At 41.0% G+C, this 13,524-nt stretch overlaps 3 protein-coding genes and 1 long non-coding RNA gene across 4 annotated transcripts in view; 3 read left to right on the top strand and 1 right to left on the bottom strand.

The window, feature by feature from the left end:
- LOC114537306 overlaps positions 1 to 1,036 on the bottom strand; it is a 34,241-nt gene extending 33,205 nt beyond the window's left edge. The window contains exon 1 of the long non-coding RNA XR_003688582.1: positions 838 to 1,036. This is a non-coding gene — a long non-coding RNA (uncharacterized LOC114537306). The remainder of the gene's footprint in view (positions 1 to 837) is intronic.
- Positions 1,037 to 3,204: 2,168 nt separating this feature from the next.
- Positions 3,205 to 8,402, top strand: LOC114533314. The gene is made up of 3 exons (XM_028554824.1): positions 3,205 to 3,419; positions 4,035 to 6,189; positions 6,670 to 8,402. Exons 1-3 carry the CDS (start codon positions 3,311 to 3,313, stop codon positions 8,381 to 8,383), a joined length of 3,978 nt encoding a protein of 1,325 aa, XP_028410625.1. The 5' UTR covers positions 3,205 to 3,310; the 3' UTR covers positions 8,384 to 8,402.
- A 1,163-nt stretch (positions 8,403 to 9,565) lies between these two features.
- On the top strand, positions 9,566 to 10,779 carry LOC114535853. The gene has a single exon (XM_028557172.1). It carries the CDS (start codon positions 9,620 to 9,622, stop codon positions 10,484 to 10,486), a length of 867 nt encoding a protein of 288 aa, XP_028412973.1. The 5' UTR covers positions 9,566 to 9,619; the 3' UTR covers positions 10,487 to 10,779.
- Positions 10,780 to 10,870: 91 nt separating this feature from the next.
- Positions 10,871 to 12,103, top strand: LOC114535844. The gene has a single exon (XM_028557161.1). It carries the CDS (start codon positions 11,081 to 11,083, stop codon positions 11,984 to 11,986), a length of 906 nt encoding a protein of 301 aa, XP_028412962.1. The 5' UTR covers positions 10,871 to 11,080; the 3' UTR covers positions 11,987 to 12,103.
- The last annotated feature ends 1,421 nt before the right edge of the window (positions 12,104 to 13,524 follow it).

The following is a 13,524-nucleotide window of genomic DNA, read 5'->3' as shown; positions in this document are numbered from 1 at the left end:
GTATATATTTTTTATGTTTAGCTCGATTCGAAACGTAACGTTGTCAATATTGTGTCAACTGTCGATAAACGAAGCCAACATTAAATGATATTAGGCTATAGGTCGAGGAAAGTGTTAATTTCAATCAAACGATATCAAGTAGGAACATTTAAAGGAGAGAAGTTTGGGCGGAACGACGGGTCGCGAACGTTAACGGAGTAAATTGCAACATGTTGCACTGCCATTCATTGGGATTATTATATTCATGCATGAATTTGATACATTGAAATTGTGCATTGTTGTCGCATTTGTATTGATGGCTATATATATGCTTTAGGTATTTCTTTATTGTACGAACCATGTCGCCAGAAGTCTAAGATGCATGAATTACGTGCGGAATAATACAACTATAATATCAATCTCCTTGGCTTATCAAGAAGTATTTCAACTGAACCCATGGATGTCTATCGTTGTGCCGCCGTATATAGTAAAGTAATTTCTAACTAACATGATCCAGTCTAAAGTAAGAGATTGACGCAAGAAATCGTGATGGTCATTCGTAGCATGCAGAGAATTGTTTTTTATCACTAGATCTACAAAACACGGCAGGTTCTTCAAGAGTGATGTTCACAGCAGGCCTTCCGACATGACCATACTGTGCAGATGCTGTGCATGTGACTGGAGTGATAGAACTATAGTTTAGACCTCTATACGAAGAGCAGTTTAGAACTAGTACATTTAATACTAGTAATTTAATATAAATTTAGTTTAGTTTAGATTCCTCCTGCATGCAACACTGGATCAATAAATCCATTTCTTCGGCCCTAAGGAAGAAGTGTTTTAATGTTTCATATATACCTTGGTTCTTTCAACAAAGCCCTTCGAAATAGAATCTATTTCCAATAATTAACGTAGAGACGTGCAGTTCTTGGATTGATATGCCTAAACAATCAATAGAGAATTGCTGTTGGTGATTTTGAACACTCATGGATCGTCTTAGGATCAGTAGCATTTCCTTCGACTATCAGTTGTTATTTTCTTTAATGTTAAAGAAAGATAGCAGAAATCGTGTTCATATATTCAGTGTCACAACTATACGTACTATATATATTGAATAATACTACTGTAGTTAATTACTCGATTTTATTTGAATTTGCAAATAATATTTTCGCTACCATCATAATTCTGGACTGTCGAATCATCTCGTTGGTTCGACGAATCTCTCGTGAACAAATCTCCTAATTAATGCTATGAAATTGAAAGGGAAATTGCTTTGCCAACATCCTCAAATATGACGTAAATTCGACTTAAGGGCTATTATCAGGGCTTGAAACGTTTCCAAATGTATTTGAGGTAATTATTCAAATCAATTTACTTTGGTATATATTCTGAATCCGAGAAGCCGTACGTGGGCTACCAGGCTGTTTGTTCGAGTGAAGCAAGCCAAACCACGTTTCCTGCTTGCCTATCAACGCAATGAAAACACTCCGAGGAGGCCCTTATCGGTGGATTATCAGATGTATTGTGTTTAACATTTGCACGGTTCGACACTCGAGAAGCACGCCGTCAAAACTGGCCTCCTAATGTGAACAGCCGTGAACCATGGCAATATAGGAAGCTTTTGAACCATTGACTACGAGTACAAAGCCCTTCATTTTCGCGCCAACCTCGGTGTCGTTTGCTCACGCCATCTGACGAAACTCGTAGTTGTTATGCTTTTGACCATACGAAATTGATAAAAATTTCAATAAACGTGTCCTCAAAAGCCCCCAAAATACGAGTTTTTTATGATGACGTGAGTATACAACAGGCAAAAATGACAAATCTTGAGTCCTACTCGAAATCAGCTCTTTTAAAGCTAATAATTGCCTAAAAGTATTCCAAAATTATTTTCCTTTTGATAAACAATGTGAACGCGCAATCCTCTTAAGTTAATTTGGGAGGATTAATTTGCATTCCACGCGCGGGGTTTTATTTTATTAAGATTCGTAGATCTCTTCCTACGGACGTGTTGTTTGGAAAGGCGTGTTCTTCATTTCAATTTACAAATGCTGGCGCCACCTTGAGACGTGCCGAGGTATCATTTATTGACTTTTTGATACGAACCGATAAACGAAGTTGTCAACGAACAAGTACCCCATTTCCGTTCTCATTCATTGTGCTGCCCAGACGCTTTATTGGAAAACGCGATGGCCGCGTTTAACAGCGCTCTTTACTGTATTTACACTCGCCATTGACAATAAACAGTACGTAAAAGCATGCATCGAAGAAAGATGCGAGATGACATCAAAGAAAGAAGCAAGGGGTAAAACTGAGTTCCTACATGGTCTTGAGATAAATCTGTAGTAAACCCCAAATGCTAAAGGTCTGTTCGCACAAATTTCGTCGGATCCAATTCACTTCTGATGGATGTTTTATAGTCTGTTGACTTGCAATGTATATGGGCAGCAAATCCACTAAAGCCAATGCAGTGCTGCTTTATAAATAACAGACTACATTCCATATGTCAGAATCTGACAAACAGACCCTAACTTTAAAAATATTGAGAGTCGCAAATCCTATTTTAAAACGTACCATGGGCCGGTTGTATAAAACTCCTGTCTACATTTTCAGTATAGTTAAATCGTTGTTCACCATAGAAAATACATTATTCTGATTCGGGCAAATTCTTCCACTAACGATAGTTAAAGGTTAACTACCTTTTTACAGAGCGGCCCCTGGTATGTTTTGATTTGAGCAAATTGAGTTAGAAAATGATATGGGTTGAGGTCTCTGGTTAGGACCGAGTCTTTGTATGCGATGCAAACACACGGCCTGGTCAGTGGGTCGTACCCAGGGTCTGGTATGAAATATTCCGGAAACGCGAATTTGATTGCCTTAATAAACTTTGGTCCGCCTTCTCGTGTTCCAGTTTATTCTATTTCCGGCTGTAAATGCTTTTGATTAAAATGAATTGGCTTCAATCCATGCGCCTTTAAATGCCTTCCCAGATTTACTCTTGTCTTTGATCATGAATGCAGAAAATGTGCGTCAGGTTCAGATGTTCCTAGAAACACCTGAACTCCTTCTCTGTCTCCGCCATGTCATGGCAGTTCGTTCCTGGAAAAAATCATGCTTCCCGCGCTGTTCTCAGATATTGAACCTTGGTCAGTTAAGGTCGTATTTCAAGTTGCGACACATCTCAAACGGACGTAAGTTGAAAAATGAAAATACTCCGAAAGTTTAAAACACAAAACATACCAGGAAAATTGTCATATTGGTTTGTGTACAATTATCATCGAGTTGATAAATCATTTAGCAAGAGAATGCGATAATTTCGGCCTTTGTGTTAATGTTGACAATGGGTAACTCGAGAGAATATCAGGGTGGCAAACAGAACATATTTCAACAGGATGTCTTCAAGATAATATTCATTTTAATCGTTCAAATACAGTTTGAGGGTAAGTGTAATATGCCACAGTACCTGATCTCTTATAGGTGACATTTTCGGTTGTTTATCCAGGTCTATGTACACGTATCAGTGGTATCACTTGGGTATTGCACAGTTTATAAGTAAGTTCTATAAAGACGGAAAGTTGATACAAACCGGAAGCCTTTGAAATGGACTATTTTCATTGTGTTTCAAAAGTATCATATGACGAATCAAACGTACGTATACCATGTATACAAAACAAAATCTCCTAGCAAAACAAACAGCTTATGTAAAATGGGCAAGTTGTTGTATGAACAGTTAATTGAAGACGCTGGTGCTCTCCTCTTTCGCTGTGAATTATACCATTTGAATTGCATGTTTCATGAGCACATGTTGGGATATGACAACAGACAGACAACTACCACATTTAGATATCTCTTTGAACAATAGATTCAAAATATCAGAAAGTGAAATTCCTTGTCTCAATTTTTCTATTTAACACGTTGTATTTGTGTGCTTTCATTTCATGCAAAACCCAACAACTTCCGTCAAGTATGAGCCATTATCTTTACATAACTCTTGTTCGTAAATCCAGTAAATCACATCGAATTTTTTCATCCAATATTTCTCTTACTTTCCCCAGCCTCCGGTGTCACGCTTTACGTCTCAAAAGCTCGTGGTCACGACCCTGCGAATTCTTGTCAAAACATGACGTCACCGTGTAAGACTTTGAATCGCGTCATCAATATGACCAAGGGAAATGACGTCATTATGCTGGACGGCAACGACACAGAGACGATGCCGTACGACACATGTCCACAAAAATCAATAACAATACCGCTGAATTTTCAATCCTGGTACGGAACGCCGATTATAAACTGTTCTGGGCTAGGATTGAATTTTCAAGAAACGGTCGAAATTCGTGGTTTAAAATTTCTCGACACATTTCTCAGAATCCATGACCATTCCTTGAAAATCGACAGTTGTTCTTTTCGTAACCTGATGTCAAATACAACATTTGAATACTTGATAAATGTCCAGGTAAGCGACTCGCTGGAAAATCTGAGAATAAATATAACCAATACGAATTTCTTGGAAAAAAATAACGCTGGAGCAATAAGTGTCGTCAGCAATCGACAGGCGCCCTCAGTTTTCGTGGAAATCAGGAACATAACCGTTGGCTACAATTTACTGAAAGAAGGAAATTTTGTAATTTCAATCCAAGGTTACGTGAACCTCAATTTTATAGATTCTGTGATTTTTAATACAATTGATTCGACTAACGCATCGACACCGTTGATTAACTACAGCGGATGTCTGAAAGAAGAAGAAATGAATAACTGGTCCAGCAAAACAAATTGGAATAACAGTTTGAAGGAAAGAAAGAATTTTGACCAAAATTTGAGCACCTTAAAATTTTCTCTCGTCGGGATTAATTTTTCTTCCAACCAAGCTCGGATCGTTCAAGCGGTGTTTTGTAGCACAGTCGATGCGAGTTTCGCTAATATGACTGTTTCCAATCACCGGATGCTGAGAGATGGTATCGTCATGACAGCAAAACTGGGAACACTTGATGCTCGATTCTTCAACTGCTCGTTTACATCGAACCAGAATGAACTAGGGGGAGGAATGATCACCGTTTCATCTCATAGTCTTGCTCTTTCTGTTGCAAAGTGCAATTTCTTCAGTAATGGTGCTGGTGCAGTGTACGCTAAGACATCCCCAAGTGGCGTCGTAGCCATCAGAAACTCTTTCATTGTGTTTGGTAAGTCGAAAGGGTCGGCAGAATCATTCTGTGGGGCTCAGATTTGCGTAATGTTCAACAGCTCCAACGATGCGTGGATCAACTCTAGTTCATTGTCGGGTACATCCTTTGAGACAGAGGATGAGGGTGTGCCACTCACTGGTACGGATCTGGGTGGTCACACACACGTTTCACATAGGACTGAAGAATCTTCCAATGGTGTTCCAGCGGTGTTGCGGAAAAACGGAGTGAAAGATGCATTCACATTCTGGCCTGATTACAAGGACCTCGAATGGGTAAAAAATGGGCACGAGCCTCGACCAGGCAATTCTCTGAATCTACCATCTCTACCACATCCAGGCTTGACGGTTGAAGATTGCCAGTTTCATAACAATACGTCGTCTGACACAAGTAGTGCTGTGATAGAAGTGCATTCCTCAAGCGAGCCGCAAGTAACAGTCGCAAATTTAAACGTCCAAAGGTCTGTGTTCAAAGGTAACTTAGCTTCGAACGGTAACGGTGCCATATACACAGTTGAAAATATTGGATGTAATATTTCTGATTCTATCTTCGTCGAAAACAATGGTGGACAGGGAGCTGGCGCAATCGAATTTCGTGGAACAACCATGTTTCTTTTTAATTGCACGTTGGATAGCAATAATGGAGGATCTATTGAGAAAACTCAAGCCATAGGTAGTGTCAGACTTAGCAACATGGGAAAGGCTTTTCTTCTAAACTCGCGTATAATTCAACGCAGGTCTGTTTCCTCTGTCCGAAAGAAAGAATACCACGGTACGCTTGGCATATCAAGCGACATATTCGAGGAACTTGTTCTGTCAAATTCCACGCTTGATATGAGGTGGTCTCCATATCAGGAGAAAGTCATAGTACTCGAGATAGGTCATACCAAGAATTTTGTTCTAGACAACGACACTTCTATCATTTGTCCTTCGGGATATAGCATCAAACACACAACGAAACTCTGGATTTCTCAGAGTTTTGAATGCAATCTTTGCACGATGGGTAGTTATAGCGTACAACGTGGGGTGTACAGGTAAGGTTATTTGCTGTTATTTTACCCAACACATACTTACGTGATACAATATGATACGATATCATTCATTACACCACACCACACCACACCACACCAAACTATACCACACCACACCACACCAAACCAAACCAAACCACACCACACCACACCACACCATACCATACCATACCATACCATACCATACCATACCATACCATACCATACCATACCATACCATACCATATCATACCATACCATACCATACCATACCATACCATACCATACCATACCATACCATACCATACCACACCACACCATACCACACCACACCACACCACACCACACAATACCACACCACACCACACCACACCACACCATACCATGATCACTGAGTCATTACGGTAATTTCAAATAACATCACACAAAATCATACAATATCACATTACACCATGCTATATGAATCAATATCACACGTTTCTCGTGATTTCATTCAATTCTTAGAAATAACGCCGCGAATATGGTCGATTGCCTTCCGTGTCCTTACGGCGGAAAGTGCAGAAGAGGTCTTGAAGCCTTGCCAAACTTTTGGGGATACAAAGTCCAAGACATCCCTCCGACAATACATTTCTCTCGGTGCCCAAGGGGCTATTGCTGTCAAGGCTCGGCAATGGAGGGCTGTGTTCCTTACGACACCTGCAACTCCAACAGGCACGGCAGACTGTGCGGGCAATGCATGCCGGGATATACCGAAGACCTTTTCACTCCATTATGTCGAAGATCCGAGGATTGTAGCGACTACTGGTTTTGGCCAATGGCTGTGGCCTTTGTCTTAGGCTTCACACTCTACCTTATCGTACAACCAGACATTTCTGGAATCCTACGCCGGAGTATCACGTGGTTTAGGCCAAGCAAGCCACAGGTTTTCGACGGCGTCGAAGATCATCGTTCTCATCATAACCAGGACGTCCAAGACACGATCCAACCCCTGATCTTACCCGCGGACCAAACTATCGTATACGAAACCTCGGGTGCAGAGCGTATCGTATTTTTTTACTATCAAGCCACTGACATCCTGTCTGCGCAAGGCGCGCACAACACCATCTGGGAGCACCATCTGAACCAATTCATTTTGGGGTTTTTTAACTTCGACATTCGCTTGAATCGAGATGGTTTTGCTTGCCCTTTCCAAGGGCTGACTCCTGTCTCCAAGCTGTTGTTTCACACTTTGGGAGTATTCTCAGTTCTGTTTGCAATTCCATGTTTATTTATTTTCCATAAAGCAATCTCAATGTGTCTTCCAGTTCGTTCGCCTACAAACGGCGTCTACCTATCCGCCTTCCTCAAAGCAGTATTCCTTGGCTATACGGTCTTGGCTCGGAAATGCTTGACCCTCCTGAAATGTGTAACGGTCGATGGTGTGAACTGCTTGTTCGTGAACTGCACTATAGAATGCTATACCTGGTGGCAAACCCTCATCGGGACACTGGTTCTGATTTACTTTTTCCCGTTTGTATTTGTTATCTTTTTCGGCGCCAAAAAAATGTACAAAAAACAAATCAGCGTACTTCATTTCTTCATCGCATGCTTGTTCCCGTTGCCTGTCTTGTCGTATTGGTTAATCAACCGTCGCCATCTTGATGGGCAGATTGCAATGGAAACTGGCCGAGGACAGGTCGCTGTTACTTCGGTTTTGATCGGTTTGTATCGTGTTCCGGATCACGTCAGCGCTGGTGCCGTTTACTGGGAAAGCGTTTTGATTGGTCGAATGCTCGTGCTGATCCTCGCCGGAGTTTTGATCAAAGATCCTTTTCTGAGCTCGCTTGCAATGTTACTCATGTGCGTTATCAATCTGGCGCTGCACATTCATATCCGACCCTTCGAAAGAGTTCTTGATAACCGTGCCGAAGCCATCTCGTTATTCGCCCTCATTTTAATTGCGATGTTCAACCTCCCCTTCGCCGCGTATCTCTCGGAGGGAGTGGTGCCTACAGGCCCAATGTCACGTGTCATGGACGTGTTCATGTGGTGTCGGGTGGTTCTGATCGGATTTCTACCATTAATATGCGTGCTTTTGTTGCTCATCGCCGTCCTTTCGCAGGCCGCCAGAATTGTGTTCCTACTTGGCAAGGGTGTTCGTTCCGCATGCGTTTTTTGCGGTGTTTGTTGTGCCAAACGCGCGCCAAACAATGAACTTGGGGACCCCTTGATAGAATAAAAGATGTACGAGTCTTTTACTAAACTTTATTACAATTTCTTGATACTGTAAAAGTCTTGGAAAAACAGACGAAAATTTAGGCTGCAATAATCATATATCAAATAAATAAGGCGATGTCTGACACAGTAAACTCCAATGTCCTGGGTAGTGTCGCAGCTCCTCGCATGAATGATTTTCATTGGCTGAACTTTACAATACATTTCTGTTTCAACCAATAGCATAGCTTCGTTCTTTAGAAAGCATAGAAAAGCATTATCCAATTGGACGAAAGCTTCCGAGAGCTGCGACATGTCCCAATGTCCTAACCCCTTATGGTGTATATTAATAACTGGTAAACTCGAGGGGAAAAATTGTCGGAAGTTACATTCCATGCGTGAAAAGGAAAAAATGAATTAAACTTACAAACACAAGCATTACAAACTTTCCGAAGTAGTATATCTGTATATAATGTATAAAAATGTCATCTATAATTAAAATACCAGTCACGCTCTATCCATTTCAGCGATATTTTATTGAGTAACCTACGATTTACACACCAACAGTTTTGCGGCCAAGTCAATCAAAACCAGTTCCTAAATCGCATGCACGTCTGATGAACCTGCGGTCCCACACAGTTTGATCCCAAAAAAATGGCTCCCCCACTTGCAAGTTTATGGGGTAACTACCCCATGACTCTGCGACTTTCTTCACCGCAAAATGCAGAGGGTTTTCGCCATAATATCATTAACCCTTCTCCTATGCTTCCTTAGCTTGTAATGGCGACAATAACTTTTTCATCGAACCACAAATTTATGGGGTACGCGCCTCTAGTAATTTCTCAGTACCAGCAGATGCGGTCATAGGTAGCCCAGAAATCTGTTTATACTCAGTCTTCGACTACATTGTTTACGCGCGCGGTCAGCTTCTGCTGTCTGTACTAATTACTGTATTATATATTGATCAATATAAACAGATTTGAGATTTCTGGGCTCCCTATGATGCGGTGAGAACTTTTGCCACAATGTCATCAACGTTTCCCCGATGTTGCCCCAGCATTGAATGGCGACAATATTTTTCGTAACGAACTTTGATCATGACGCCATAAGAAATCACGTATGGGAAAACATGTGACCGAAAGAGGAAGCATTATTGGCCGATGATTCCTAGAATTAAAAGGGCACACCAGAGGAAGTGCAGCGCTGTAACGCGAGTCACGCGATTGAAGTAAATTACTGCTAGGCCAGAAATTACGACGAAATGAGCTCGCAAAGGTTGGACTCCTTTCGACTGTTGTTGAACGATATAAGCCATGAGCTCACTGAGAAAAACCTACAGAGTCTCTTGCATATTTCTGGAGTCCCTGATGGCGTGAGGGAAAACATTAAAGACGGACTGACTTTATTTAGGCACATGATCACGCATGATCAAATCAGCCACGAGAAAATCGATCATTTACGCGATTTGATTCGCCAAATAAGACCCCGTAGACGGGACTTGGTCAAGAAGGTGGACAATTACATCAAAAAGGAATTCGAAACGGACGATGTTCGCACGGTTGTTGGTGATTTCATAGCTTCTACTGAGGTACAGGAGAGCGGAAGTCCTGCATTCTCCGCAAGCCATGAGACAGCTGTGTCACCCGTGTGTACGATTGACTGTGCGTATATGAACTGCACGTGTCGACGAGTTCCCTCGTGTTACACACCGATTATAGTGTTGCTTGTTTCAGCCACGATACTCACAGCGGTATTTTGGTATGCAGATGTACCGGGAGTCAGCGATAATATCAAATCGAATTCGAATCTCAAAAGGGCAGGATTGTATATCATTATCGCAGAGATTGGTTTACTTCTGGCTGTTATTGGCATTCGCATGCAGGCGAGAATATCCCGTTGTCTCGTTTGCCGAAATACTGGCTACGATTCGTTGGAAAATCAACGTTCCCAGAATAGTATGGCAAGACGAATGGTTGAAACTGCTGACTTGCCGATGGTACAAAGCCCTCCAAGACAGCATAAGGTCAGCGAGAGCACGGAAAGCGCAGTATTCAGCAGTTGTTCATGCGATGGAGCTAGTGTGTCCACATTTGGTACAATGTCGAGAAATGAATCAGAGACAGTTTAATTTAAGTAACTTCAGTTAACTCTGAAAATTAAGCCTGACCATTTTGATTGGCTAATTCTTTCCATATAGAACTATAGTTCATGTATAGTCCATATCCCATCAACCCCCATCTACCAACCTCTCATGGTTGCCCATGGACTTCAAAGAGCGCGCCATGAACGCAGAATTGTTCTACACAGTTTTGCACTTTAACTATGTTACTATTGTACTATTATAGCATTAGTATTATACACTTTTATCGTACTTAAACATTACTCATTAGTGAGTTTATACTGTCATTGATTATTGTGAGAATGAACTTTGAAATAACAATTGAAATAGCTTTTCGTATATCCCTACTGAAGCCTGCTTTAATATTTCTTTTTCTTTATTATATAAATATACATGGAGATATACAGGTCAAATATACAAACTGGTTTAACAGGTGTGCGCGCATGGCGTGGGAGGTGAAACACGTGATACAATGAGAAGGTGTGATAGGCTATCGCTTCCTAGAATTGCTATTACATAGAAAAAGGGTATTCCCCTATTAAGTGATTGCTGCTATACTTTGAAGTGATACAACATTCAATGCAGTAACCGCAAGTGGGAATAATGGATTCGTTTCTTATTTTGTTAAACGAAATCAGCTATGAGCTTACGGACGATGAATTACAGAGCCTCATTCACATTTATAACGTGCCCGGTGGCCTACGAAAACACATAAACAGCGGTCTAGCGTTGTTCCATTACATGATGAGACAGGATTTCATCAGCCGTGATAACATCGAAAACCTTCACAGGTTGATGCGAAAGATAAGACCCGCCAGGCGAGATTTAGTACGAAAGGTAGAAAAGTACATCGAAAAGGAATTCGAAACGGCAGATTTCCGTACAGTGATTACAGACCTGAGCGAGTCTTGGGAGAAAATCGAGCACAATACTGGAGGAGGAAGTGGTCCAGGAACTCTAGCTTCCCCGACACCCGAGGAAGCGGCTACTTGTAACATCGACTGCGCCTACGTGAATTGCTTGTGTCGATGCCGAAGAGTCCCTTCTTGCTACACTCCTGCCATTCTACTTTTGCTCGTGCTGATAATAGCCACCGCGGTTTTTTGGTACGCCGATGTTCCTGAGATTACCGATGGAATAAAACACAACGCTCAACTCAAAAAAGCTGGAATCTATATACTTCTTTCGGAGATTCTAGTTCTCTTTCTTGTCATTTTCCTTCGTGTAAGAAGAGTGATTGATCGTTGCGTCGTTGGGCAAACATCAGGTTACACTGTTTTGCGTAGTCCTGGTATTCAAGCACCCAGGGAAATCGTTGCCTCGACCAGCACGGATGGACTAGCCAACGTACCGACAAGCGCTCCTAAGCCGTTTAGGCCGGACCGTCCTAGCTCAGAAAGCGCCGTGTTCAGCAGTTATACCTCCGGTGAACCTGGAAGCATTTCAACCTGCGGTGGTACTATGGGTGAACCAAAAGGGTTTGATGTGAACTCTGGACCTGAAGTGTAGCCTTCAAGTGGTCCTTAATTATATTCCGTGAGGAACAGAGTTGAACTATAATGCTGAAGCTATCCAGTGTAAATAAATTTAGCTTAGTTTAATAGGTTTCCTCCTGGGGCCGGTTGTTCGAAAGACGTTTAGCTTAAACGCGGTGGATAAGTTCAAAATGGAAAACAAAATTGTTTATGAAGGTTCAGTCATTCACATGATGTATGAGAGTATTTTTTATAAGAGCTAAGTGATCCTTACTGGGCCTCTAGGGAGAACAGTTTAGAACTGATAGAACTATCCAGTATAAATAAAGTTAGTTTAGTTTAGGTTTCCTCCTGTACTGGACTTCTAGGAAGAACAGTTTAGAACTGATAGAACTATCCAGTATAAATAAAGTTAGTTTAGTTTAGATCTCCTCCTGTACTGGACCTCTAGGAAGAACAGTTTAGAACTGATAGAGCTATCCAGTATAAAAAATTACAGCAATATTGGATAAAAAGAACAATAGTTTCATCAAATTGTTTGTAATTCTAAAATGTCTTCTCCTGGTGTATGGGAATGAGTAAATTTAACAGAGTAGATTACTTTAATTCGCCAAACTTATGGCAAGTGTGTACATAATTCATTTAATAACATCCGGGTAGAAAGAGGAAATCGCCACCGAAAATTGCCCGTGTCAAGGTTATATGTAATAGTTAGAACAAAGAAACTTTATAATAAAACTATAACATTTAATGAAAATAAATACGATATTTTTGGTATTATATAGTCTTTTACCAATAGCTAAATGCAAGGTTATATGTTTTACAACTAAAATGCATGGGTACGAATCTGTTCTTTAACCTCAAATGAGTTGAACGCCTGTATTCAAAAAGCTGACTTGCACTCAATGAGTGTGACATAGAAATTTTGTTATTACTGATCAATGAGAAAGTTCTTTCTTAATCGATGTTAAAGATGTAAGGTAAAACACTGAACATCAAGCTCTTTTCTGAGGGAAAATACCGTAACGGGAACGTTATGAGAAGATTGAGATCTGACACTCAATGACTCTAGTTTTAAGCTTTTAGAATATATAGGCGTAAGAATATTGCTAGAGTCTATCCACATGCAAAAACAAATTATAGGGGGTAAAAGATATGCATGAAGTATAGTGCACTCTTCCTGTTTGAGAGAGGAGGTCATTTAGTAGCGTCGCCAGTTTCATAGGTGTGGTTCATTTTTTTTCAAATTGATTGTTTTTATACGGTCTGTTAATATGTCCAGCCCACTTATCGATGCTGGCGGCGTCACTGAAGTAAGTAGATATATAGGGCCAAGGTTATATGGTCTGCCTCCCGTAACGACCAGGTTTGTTTTTAGCCGATGAGGAAAGCACGCGTAAAAACCGGTTTATCATGTGCTGTACGTAAGGTATGAAGGTCAGTGATAACCCATGTGACACGATTGGAAGCCCTGATAGGCTATTTCTTCCAGGAACAACCATCATGCTTTTTTCAATGGAGGGTTTTTCCCCGAAAGGCAAGGTCAAAACGACCAGAAGTGTGCCAAACATC

The sequence above is a fragment of the Dendronephthya gigantea genome, unplaced genomic scaffold, assembly GCF_004324835.1.
Source record: "Dendronephthya gigantea isolate DGI-Jeju-01 unplaced genomic scaffold, DenGig_1.0 000002F, whole genome shotgun sequence".
NCBI lineage: Eukaryota > Metazoa > Cnidaria > Anthozoa > Malacalcyonacea > Nephtheidae > Dendronephthya > Dendronephthya gigantea.
Note: the sequence above shows the minus strand (reverse complement) of the source record. Positions and strands in the feature narration are given on the sequence as shown.

Coding starts and splice junctions, on each gene's coding strand:
- LOC114535853 (XM_028557172.1), top strand. CDS start 9,620: ATGAGCTCGCAAAGGTTGGACTCCTTTCGACTGTTGTTGAACGATATA.
- LOC114533314 (XM_028554824.1), top strand. CDS start 3,311: ATGTTGACAATGGGTAACTCGAGAGAATATCAGGGTGGCAAACAGAAC. Junction 3,420..4,034: donor CGTTCAAATACAGTTTGAGG/GTAAGTGTAATA, acceptor TACTTTCCCCAG/CCTCCGGTGTCACGCTTTAC. Junction 6,190..6,669: donor GTACAACGTGGGGTGTACAG/GTAAGGTTATTT, acceptor TTCAATTCTTAG/AAATAACGCCGCGAATATGG.
- LOC114535844 (XM_028557161.1), top strand. CDS start 11,081: ATGGATTCGTTTCTTATTTTGTTAAACGAAATCAGCTATGAGCTTACG.